Source organism: Suricata suricatta, chromosome 5, assembly GCF_006229205.1.
Source record: "Suricata suricatta isolate VVHF042 chromosome 5, meerkat_22Aug2017_6uvM2_HiC, whole genome shotgun sequence".
Classification (NCBI taxonomy): domain Eukaryota; kingdom Metazoa; phylum Chordata; class Mammalia; order Carnivora; family Herpestidae; genus Suricata; species Suricata suricatta.
This window is the reverse complement of record NC_043704.1, coordinates 46433329-46445035: the sequence shown is the minus strand read 5'-3', so window position 1 is coordinate 46445035 and position 11707 is coordinate 46433329. Positions and strand designations below refer to the sequence as shown.

Below are 11707 nucleotides of genomic sequence, written 5' to 3'. Positions count from 1 at the left end.
ATAAATAGTATAAAATAGAAAAAAGTTCATTCTAGAGAAAAATGTCTGGCCTACATTTATTCTGCATGCCTTAAATTTTCTTTTAGCATTCAAAAGTTGTTGGCTTGTTGATGTAAACTATCTCAAATAAACCTGACCCCCTCACTAAATTGGAGCAGCTGTGAACCAAATGTTTTTATACAGTCACTTTGGAATATGGCAGTACTATGTTGCAATGTGAAAGTATCCACCTATCCTGGGACCCAAGTCAGAAAACAAATTAAGTGTTTTGAGGCAAAAAGGAAAAAACAACATAGTCCTGGGTTTTTAATAACTCAGAGTACAAAGCAATTATAAGACAGAACCCACAATTAAAGCCAACTAGATAAAGTAGGGGAAGTCATAGTTCTTTTTTTTTTAAATGTTTATTTATTTTTGAGACAGAGAGAGAGAGAGAGAGAGAGAGAGAGAGAGAGAGAGAGAGAGAGAGGAGAGAGAGAGAGAGAGGAGAAAGAGAGAGAGAGGAGAGAGAGAGAGAGAGAGAGCATGTGCGCAAGTTGGGGAAAGGCAGAGAGAGAGAGATGAAGACACAGAATCTGAAACAGGCTCCAGGCTCGGAGCTAGCTGTCAGCACAGAGCCCAATGCGGGGCTCAGACTCTAAAACAGCAAGATCATGACCTAGGCCAAAGTCAGACACTTAACAAGCTGAGCTACCCAGGCGCCCCGAGGAAGTCATAATTCAAAACAAACAGCGCAGAAGTCATTTTTAGAACTTTGAATGCACTTTGAAATAAACATGAGGATACTAACAATAAATAACCGACCATATATAGACCAAAACTCAGAAACAACACTGGATATTGTAAGCCTATGAAAAGGCAGCAAGAACAAGGTGATGACAAAAAAAGAGTAAGATGTAAATATTAATAACTGAATGACAGCACACACTCACACACACTCACAAACTCACACACCCTTTTAAGAATTGTTTTCCCAGAAAAAAAAAGCTCAACTCTGCTTTATTACATAAGTACATAGTTATATTTTATATTCAACTTTATGTGTTATGCTTTCCATCTTTAACGGGGATAATTACTTCCGACTTTGTGTTCTCTAAGAAATTTTACAATACTGCTTATTAAGTTCTCATTACTTCATTTCACATGGTTAGTTGTTTTGGTGTCTGACCTGAGCTGATGGTGAGGAACTTGAGGGGCGAGGCCATCCATTACCTCTTCATCATCTCTGACAGAGGAGTTAGCTCACTGAAGTCTTCTTTAGATTCTCAAAGCCATGGTTTTAACCAGTGGATGCCGGGCCATATTACCCCTTTGCAGTCACCTGGGTGCCTCCCAAATCGTAGCTTTCTGAACCCTGTCCCACATCTAATGAATCACAATCATCTGGAAGCAACTCCAGGTGACTCCTAACAAGGTCGCTTGTTATATTTAACAAGCCTCCGAGGTGATTCTTACTCACACTAAAGTTTAGAATCACTGTTCTAATTTATAAATCTTCACCAACTTTATATATCATGCCTTGTTATTATTCAGCTTTTTTTTAAAGCTTCAAAATCACCTCTAAACTCGAATTTCTTAGCAATCTTCGAGCCTGGATCTCACAAAATTTTTGGAATTAATTTAGACTCCTGGGCCCTCCCTATTCTGCATCTTAGTTCCTGAGATATGTTCAGAATTGAATCAAATGTTGAAGACGGGAGAGCATCAGGTGTTGTCCACGGAGATGCCTGCTCAGGTGAATATCTTGTTATCTATCACACAGCCCTAGCTGTGACTTGCAGACTGTGCTTCACAGGTGGGCTGAAGATTTTGTGTGAGTGCAGCCACCCTAACTGGCATTATGGCATATTCTGCTTGTGCTTTTTCCCTGTCAATCACTCTGACCCCTGTATAGGTAGGGATTAATCAGATTATATAACCAATAGCACAGCAGAAAGAAATCTCTATTCATATGCTATACTGATTTATTCCTGAATAAGTGGCAAAGATTATAAAGTATTTGTTTTTCATTAATCTTATTACAGTGATTATAGAAACACTTTCTCATCCATTTCTTACTTGAATATCATAAGGTGTACAGCCATTTAAATAGCCCAGTTTAAGGGATCGGTTTATATTCTAAGTCTCAGTGGCTTTTTTATTTGGACAGTTACTTGGAGAGTTTAGTGTAATGTAATGTATCATGCCAAATTAAGTGACATATATTTGCTGTCCTCAGGGTCCTCCCCCACTTCACTTATTAGATTATTTCCCTTGATACCCCATATTTACATAAACAAAAGTGATGTTATTATTTTAGGCACATATACTTTAGGCTTCTTTGTAACACTTGATTTCATTTGGATTTAGGTTGTACATAGCAAAAATTGTGTTTACTTATATTGGCGTCCCTGGTACCCAGCACAGTGTCTGGCATACAGTAGGTGGTTAATCAATGTTTGTAGATCTGGACTGAATTATGCTTGAATTTTTATTTATTTCCAATGAATAGGGATGTTTCACAAACTTCTTAGACTGCTTCCATTTTCCATGATTACTGTTTATTGTGGAAACAGCAATGGTCCGTGTCTTTTCTAATCAGAATGCATAGAGCTTTCCTCCTTTTCCTTTGTCCATTGCATTTCCCACTCTCTCTATCTTGTACATTGCCTCGCCTGGAGGTGTAGGACATGGGGATCTCCCAATGAAACTTGAACACTGTGAACCTATGACAACTATATTTTGAAGTTACGTTATTCTTCTTCCAGCAGAATGGAATTTTATGAATCATAAAATTTTAGAGCTTCAAGTGGTATTACTGATCATCCAGCATAACCGTTTTGTGAATGAGGACACTGGGACTCAGAAAGGGTCACTTACTAAAGATTCACACAGATGATATTAAAATAGGGAACAATTTAATTTTAAACTTCTCACCTACATTTGGTCCATTCACTGTCTTTCAAAAGCATGGACATCTAAACAACTATAGTTTGTCACTCTGTGTAGCATTTGACAGGAATTGCTAAAAAGAAAGAACCATTTTAAATGCACTTTTCTATTAATTTTGCCATTGTTGTATAGTGAACTGGTACAAGGAAACTCAAAGATTGATGCCTTTTTTTCTGAGGAAGGTTATTGATTGGAAACCACAGCTTGCGTGTATCCATTTTCTTCCCTTTTGCCTTCCGAAGTTTATAAGGAAAACAGCCAGGACAAAATTTATGAGAGAAACATAATGTAGATGTATCTTAAGGTAATTTTTAGTTTTTAAAAATAGTGATTAAAAATGAAATTTAAGTATATTAGGAAGTTTGTTATTGAAGGGAATTCTTGCACAAGGAGTTATTACCTAAGATACATACCTATGATATAAACAAGTTATAATATCTGCATATCTAGGTTTTCAGCTATCGGGTTTATTTAAAATATAGTGTAACCATAATGCCTTTGCCTCAAAACTAGAACCATCATTAGGAAATAAAGCCAGAGGTCTAGCTCAACTTTAGTTTTAAATCTAAGTTTCGTAATCTGTACTCGGTTGCACTAAATCACATCTTATTTGTGAAAATATGTCAGGCTAGCTACTGTTTCCAAAAGAGCAGAGTAAGGAATGGGAGTAGAAATTTAACTCCATTAATTTATTAAGGATTGGTTTTACCTACCCACACCACAAGCGAGCAACCAAAACAGAAGACACCCAAGATGCAGAGATAAATGAGCAATATGGTTAGGCGCTTGTTGGTGCTGGTGTGGTGAGGCAGTTCGGGTCCTCTGTGCTGAGTGGGCAGGATGGTCACGACCTCAAACACGCAGACACTTCGAGGGGCCCCCTGAATTGCCGAATGAAATGTAAGTGTGTCTTGTGTGTTTTCTAAGCATTCTGTAGACTTGACTGATGAAAGCAGTCTCCTCCTTTGCAGGCTTCCCCAGAAACAGCTCCCTCCCAAATAATGAAGATTAATAGGTGCTATGAGCCCAGCCTGGGACTGTTCTGAGCAGAGCTCAGCAAGGATGCCTGAAATATGGTCATGGCGAGTCCTTCCTAGTCATCTGCAGTTAGCCTGGAGGTTCAGAAACCTCCTGAAGTAAGCAGGACACCTACTTCTATAAATGGATTAGTTCCAGTTTCTAGGGGAATTGGGAGCATTTTGATACTTTTTATATTGACCCTAACCAAATAAAGATATTCAATAAATATTTGCAAATACTAATAATTTGATGATTGTTTACTATGCCCCAGGCCCTGTGCTGGGCATTTTACATGCTCTTTTTTTTTTTTTTTTTTTTTTTTTTTCCATTTAATCCTGACAATGGTCACTTGGGATAGGGAGTTTATCAACATTTGTATTTTGGAGAAAAGAAAACTACAACTTGAGAGGTTAACTAACTTGTCTGATGTCACAAAACTAGTTAGCGTACCCCATTATCCAAGATTGATTAAGTCGGTTATTCACCCTGGGCTTGGCTTCCTTGACTATGAGTTGAGGTAGGTCTTCCTCTTTCAAACTTCCCTTCCACCTAGGTTTATCTACCATGTGATGTCACAGAGGGGTAGTTCTGAAGGTAGGGATTTCTGAAGAAGGCCAATGGACAAGGATACTTTCTGGTGCATGAATGAATTTAGGAATCAAATTGCATATTAATAGTTTGCCTGGGCATCTCCACTACTTTCTCTAGTTGGTGTCTCTGACAAAGTTCTCCTTTGGTTAGGCATTATTCATGAAAATCCCATCATATTTTAATATCATATTTGGCTATTTGCTTATTTTATTTATGTGCTAGATATGAATATTATCAGTTTGCCAACTCCAGGGAAAGAACTAGAACTACAGACAGAAAAACAGATACCATGCCTTCAATCTGTCAGGATGGTAGAAATTTAATACCAACTTTGAGCTAAATTCCAAGGCATTTGGGGATGGGGTAGGGCTTGAGAACTTTTCTGGTCCTTGAGTTAGCTCTCTCTGTCAGTATCTGTTGAGAAATCCATCCTTTACTGGTCTTAGGCCATGTTTGTGGGTCCACATGCATTTCTCTGCTTTCTATCCATGAATTTCTGTGTAACACTTGAAAGCTTAGAGTCATTCTATTACCGCTGTGACATATGGCCATCTGCAATCTCAGAGGCTGTCCATAACCTTAATCTGCTTAAGGCAATGTCCCTCCAAATTGAGTCTTTTTCACCATACATAAACAATTTTTTAAATTCACAGTTTTTTCATATCTGGTACTCTCAGTATTATTATAATTTAATATTTTTCTTTAATTAACTGGAGTTTATTTTAAAGTGAAACTTTACTGGGGCACCTGGGTGGTTCAGTCCTCTAGGCATCTGACTGGACCCTTAATTTTGGCTCAGATCAGAATCAGAGTTCCAGCCCCTTCATCCAGCTCTGTGTTGAGAGCACAGAGCCTGCTTGGGATTCTCTCCTCCACCCCCACCCATCTCTATTTCTCCCCGACTTGTGCTCTCTCTCTCTCAAAATAAGGAAAATAAACGTTAAGGAAAAGCATAAAAATGAAATTCTACTGTAATAAGTAGAAATTTTATATCACTTGCCATAAAGAGAAGGTAGCAATTAACATAAATTATACAAAAATATATGAAGCCCAAACATTACATTCTAGGTGGATACCCTCAAGTTACATCCTTCGTCTAAACTTCAGCAATAAATCCAGAAAGACTCTCTGCTTCAATGGGATTGAAATTGTGGGAGAGGAAATAAATGGGTTAATATCTCAAAAGTATATTATTGCTGTTGACATGTTTAGAGGTAAGATTATGTGACAGGGAGAGCACAAGACTGGAAAACCTGTTATATGAGTCACAATCAACGACTGGCGGTGACCAGAGACAGGTCGCCTTTGCGTACATTCCTCCCTTCCTTCATAAAATACAAGATTCCATCACCCCAGATTTGAGCACCTACGTTCCCTCCGGAGTTGAACTACACCCCCCACAATGCACCGCGCGCGGCGCCAGAAATGCGGACCGCCGCCGCCTCCCGCAACTTTCCTTCTGTCCCTCCTACAACTCCCACAAGCCCCCTCGGCCCTGGGCCTAGGCCCAGCCTCGGGTGGAGGCGGAGGCGGAGGCGCGGGAGTTATGGAGGGGGCGGGATCTGCAGGGAAGTGCGTCAGAGGAGGCGCGGGGAGAGTAGGGTGCTGTGGTCTGAGCTTGAGGGTGAAGCTGGCGGAGCAGGAGGATGGGCGGTGAGTGAGCGGGGTCGGCGTCTCCGGGCAGGGGTCGCGTAGCCGTTGGATGTTTTCAGCAGTTTGAACAGGGGCCCCTCCCCGGGAGCGGCCCCGGGCGGGCGGTCGGGTGCCCAACCGCACGCAGCGCTGCGGCGGGGTTTTTCCTTCGGCCGAGTGGTCTGGGGAGGGGCCTGGTCGCGTACCTGAGGCCCCTGGCCTGGGGTGACAGCGGCCTGCCGGGCCCCAGCCCCGGCCTGCCTCGACCTCCCCAGCTTGGTAGTGCGCCCTGCGAGGTGATAACGCTAGTTGTCCGGCCTGGGTAAACAGCCGCTCTCGGTGCCGGGACCTTTTAAGGTCATTTGAGAGCACCGGAATCAAAGAGAATTAGAAAGAACAACAATACAAAACCAACTTCTGGAGTTAGTGTTAATCAGTGTAATTGCCCCGATCTCTCGTATGTCACACTTCCTATCTTCCAAACTCAGCAACCCCAGTTTGCGAGCCTGTTTTCTTGCGCCTTTGTAAGGTGTTTGGTGCGGGCACGGTGTATACTTGCAGGATTTGACTCGGCTTGATCCGCCTTGAGTCATTTTACTGCGGCCATTTACTACTACTGCTTTGAGTCCTGTCCACGCCTTTGTGTGGTAGAGCCCCTCCCTAAAGAATGTGGTGAAAACCTCACGGGGAGGGACGGCTACCTGGCTACGTGCGGGTGCCTGACATTCCCCAGGACTCTGTAACGTAGACAGCTTATTCAGACTGTTATGTTACCATATATGGGAAACAAAAGAGCAAAAATTGACAAAAGACAACACCCACCACCCCCCTTGCCCTGCGCTGGGGGCTCAGCTTTTTGGGTCTTAGCCCGCTGAATAAAGCTGCTTCCTGGAAAAAAAAGCCCGTGTCCCAACTCTGTCTCTGCCAGAATCCTGATACATTAGGAATGTTCATATTCTGCCTAATACAGTTTTCCTTCTGGCGGAGGGGGAATCATTTAGTTTGCAGATGAGGAGATTCAAAAGTGTAAGGAAGGGGGAGAGTAGATAGGAGTGGAGAATTTAGCCGCGTAAGGGAGTTTTCCTTAGCTTTAATAGATTAAGAGCAGATTGCTATCTAGCATTATTATAGTTACTGTTCTCTGTGCTATTCTGCGTACCCAGAACTACCTTTATGTGTGGATTAACAAACATCTCAACTCTGTTTTCCAAATAGCTCCTGATTCTTAACCTTGGTTTAGAAGGTTTTCCTCTTCAGAGGATACTGGGAGGAGCCAACATCTCTGCTTCCTTTTCTACTGCCCTGTTCACACTCAAACCCAGAAATTTAATGCTCTGCAGCTTGTATAAAAATTCAGTGTGTAATTAAGAGTTTATGTATGGTACCCTGCTGACTCTGAGCATGTCTGCTGTTTGTATCTGTAATGTGTATGTCCATTTCAGTGTTGTCTGTTTTAGTGTGCAGGTGATAGACTAGAGAACAAGACCTCTGTCTCCGTAGCATCCTGGGTATGTGAGCATTCAATAAGTACTTTCATAATAATGAGTTTTATTTTGAACTTAATTAAGAACATGCTTGCCTTTATTTATTTATATTCTTTAGTGATTATATATTACTTTAAGGGCCAAGGGATGGGGAGTAGGATAAAGGGTGATTTTGAGATAATTCCTTTCAAAATAACCTCTATTTGTCCATGAAGTCTAACATTTCTTCTTTCTCCAACTTTTAAACAGAGCAGTCTGAATGCCAGAATGGATAACCGTTTTGCTACAGCATTTGTAATTGCTTGTGTGCTTAGCCTCATTTCCACCATCTACATGGCAGCCTCAATTGGCACAGACTTCTGGTATGAATATCGAAGTCCAGTTCAAGAAAATTCCAGTGATTTGAACAAAAGCCTCTGGACCGACTTCGATAGTGATGAGGCAGATGAAAAGACTTATAATGATGCGCTTTTCCGATTTAATGGCACAGTAGGCTTGTGGAGACGGTGTATCACTATACCTCAAAACACATACTGGTATAGCCCACCAGAAAGGACAGGTATTTCTCTTTTAACTTCTGTCTCCTTTACCTACTCAATAATAAAGTGATGATGATGACCCAGTTATGTATTAGCAGGTTTGTGGGTTCTTTTTCTCTCCAAAGAAATAAATCTATGTGTCTCTTCTCTCTCTACCGCCTTCTCTGCCCATCTTCCATAAATTACCATGATACTCACTATTATTGGTTGGATGAGTAACTGTCCTTATTGTGGGAAAGCCAGTTTAAATCTCTGTACTTACCCAGTAAAATTCTTTTTATTAATCTCACATATGTCATGAGGAAATAATTGGAAAAGTACATTGGGAGACTTTAAATATTTGGTAACTGATGAAAGAATTATTATCAAATCAAATCAACACATATGAATTAATAGTCTTTGATGTGTTAGCTGTGTTTTAGTGGTTATTATCATTTGCCCTGTGAATCTTAGAGACTATAATTTGATCCAACTCTACATTTAAATCTGTGCATATTCGAGTCTGTTTTACAACAACTGATAGAGTTTGCAGGTTAAAAATATGCATTACAGAAATAAAAATATAAGAAATTGTCTCATTTATTTTACAAGCATTCTTACCATTAAAATTTTTAATTTCCAATTATTGAAATGGAAACTTTAGAACTGTTTCTAAGGAACAACTTTACAATTTGTTTCTATTTACGACTACTTCTGTTGACCACTTAGTGGGAAGCACTGTATTCAAATCACAGCACAGCAGGTTCAAGTTACCATACATCAGAAGGACAATAGTTGTGATTATATAATGGGAAAAAGAAAGTTGTGGGGGGAGGGAGTTGGTTAAAATTAATTGTAAAGTATTCAATTCTACCTAATGAGAGCATAGGAGCACTTGATGTTTGAATCTGACCAATCGCTTATCATTCATTCGACAAATATTTATTTCATGCCTCCATATTTCATGTAGTACATAGGGAAAAAATATCTCTAGTCCTAGGGAGTCCAACATTCTTGAAAGGGATGCATGCAGTTAACTAAATAAATGAGTTTAATAGTATAAACAGTAGTTAATTATATAGTATGTTAGATGACACATACTATGAAAAAAATGCATCAAAATACAGGGGGTTTGGGATCTGTAGGGCAGGGGATGTTGGTGGGCATAAGTTGTAATATTCAGTAGTAGAGGCAGGATAGGCTTCAACAAGAAGACATTACATGAGTAAAGTTTTGATGTAAGTGAAGGAGTTGGCTATATGGAAAATTGCAGAGGCAGGGGGAATCATTTAGGTTGGAAGGAACATCTACTGCAAAGGCCTTACAGTGGGAGCATGCCCGAATGGGTCAAGGACCAGCAAGGAAGGCACTGGGCTGGAATGGAGGGCAAGGAAGGGGAGTGGGGCGTGCTGTCAGAACCGTGCTCTGGGCTTTAGAGTAGGGTAAACCTTGCAAGAGTCTTTAGGCATGATAGGGCTTTGGTTTTTACTCCAAATGTGAAGGAGCATTGTGGAGCTTTGAGCAGGGTAGAGATGATCTGGTCACCTAGATGGATGTTTTGAAAACCTAGGTAGTAGGCAAAGGTGGAAGCCAGGCGGCTTTTGCACTAAGTCAGGTGAGAGATGATTGTGACTTAGACCATGGCGGTAGCACTGAGCAGTAAGTGGCTGGATTCTAGTTATGTTTTGAAGGTGGGCCCCTGAGGATTTCCTGGTGGGATGCATGTGGGCAACAATGACTAAAGTGTCTGGTCTGAAGAACTAGAAGGATGGAATTGTCATTACCTGAGATGCAAGAAGACAGCTGGAGGAGTAGGTTTGAGGGAGAAGATCAAAGTTCCTATTTATTCTCCTGTCTAGACTTCATGCACATCTATTCTCATTCATTTTACCACTCCGACCTTTTTCCCCTTGTACCTATGTCTTAAGCCCAGTGCTGAGAACCACTGGCATCCCTTGGGCATCAGTGAATCTTGTGTGTCACTCAAGGCCAAAGAGGTTGCTGTCCTCTGGGAACATCTTTCTATATCACTTTTTATTTAAGAGAATAATTACTGAAAGGGATTTTTGTTAAGTGTTTATAATTCAAACAACAAGCAGTCATTGTTATTCGTGTTCCAGAGTCATTTGATGTCACAAAATGCACGAGTTTCACGCTAAATGAGCAGTTCATGGAGAAATTTGTTGATCCTGGAAACCACAATAGTGGGATTGATCTGCTTCGGACCTGTGAGTACACTGATTTCAGCAGGACAGTTGGGGAAAAAAGAAAATAATCTTGCCATTTGTTGATTTCTGTTTTGGGAACAAGGTGAATCAGTATGTCATGTCGACTTGAAATAAGATCTCTACCGGAATCCTGATGAACTGTCTTCTGTTGAGAACATATTTTAAGGTTAGATACATACTTAACCAATTGCAAATATGAAGTTCAGAGAAGCAGCTAATAATACATTAGATGACAGAATCCAGACTTCCCCCAAAGATGTTATGAGTGGGCCCTTTTGAAGAGTAAATTTATAGGGGTAAATAATAAATTCCTGTATTTGAGTTAAACATTTCAGCTACCTGAGGTCAGATAGGGATATGTAAAAAAACATTGACTGTAAACTCTATGAGTCAGCTAAGGATTAGGGCTACCAAAAAAATTTAATCTAGCCTTAAGTGGTAATAATTCTTAAACATCAAAAACAAATGAAAGTATTTATTAGAAGCTTTCTATTCCTTGGTGGTCAGACTGCCTGGGTAATACTGTCTTCAGATTTGGACCTGGTTTTCTGGTTGTCGAGACTTTACTGGAGCTTGTCCAAAAGAATGACCATGTCATGAGAGGAAGCCATGAAATGGCAAGTATAGTTGACCTTGAACGATGTAGGAGATAAGAGCACCAACCCCTCCATGTGGTTGAAAATCCACATACAACTTTTGACTGCCCAGTACATTACTAACAGTCTACTGTTGATCAGAAGCCTTACCAATAACATAAAACAGTGGCTGACATATTGTGTATGTTATATGTATTGTATGGTGTATTCTTACATAATGTAAGAGAAAAGAATATGTTATTAAAAAAATCATAAGGAAGAGAAAATACATTTATAGTATATTCTGTTAAAAGTCTGCATATAAGTCCACCTGCACATTTTAAAAAATTGTTTTTAAATGTCTTTTATTTATTTTTTGAGAGATAGAGGGAAACAGTGAGAGCAGGGGAGGGTCAGAGAGAGAGGGAGACACAGAATCTGAAGTAGGCTCCAGGCTCTGAGCTAGCTGTCAGCACAGAGCCTGATGTGGGGCTTGAACCCACAAATCGTGAGATCATGACCTGAGCCGAAGCCGGAGGCTTAACTGACTGAGCCACCCAGGCGCCCCACACCTACACATTTAAAGGCTTTTTTTTTTTTTTTAACTTTAATTTTATTTTTGAGAGTAAGAGACATAGAGCATGAGTAGCAGAGGGCAGAGAGGGAGACATAGAATCCAAAGTAGGCTGTAGGCTCTAAGCTTGTCTGCACAGACCCTGATACAGGGC

At 40.5% G+C, this 11707-nt stretch overlaps 1 protein-coding gene across 2 annotated transcripts; it reads left to right on the top strand.

Annotated features, from left to right (window-relative positions):
• The first annotated feature begins 6048 nt into the window (after positions 1 to 6048).
• On the top strand, positions 6049 to 11314 carry CLDND1 (claudin domain containing 1). 2 transcript variants are annotated; one of them, XM_029940678.1, is made up of 4 exons: positions 6152 to 6195; positions 7617 to 7682; positions 7908 to 8217; positions 10297 to 11314. In XM_029940678.1, exons 3-4 carry the CDS (start codon positions 7926 to 7928, stop codon positions 10449 to 10451), a joined length of 447 nt encoding a protein of 148 aa, XP_029796538.1. In that variant the 5' UTR covers positions 6152 to 6195; positions 7617 to 7682; positions 7908 to 7925; the 3' UTR covers positions 10452 to 11314. The 2 variants fall into 2 exon arrangements, with proteins under 2 accessions (XP_029796537.1, XP_029796538.1); XM_029940677.1 differs by lacking the exon at positions 7617 to 7682 and having other exon boundaries at positions 6049 to 6195; positions 10297 to 11312.
• Positions 11315 to 11707: the final 393 nt, after the last annotated feature.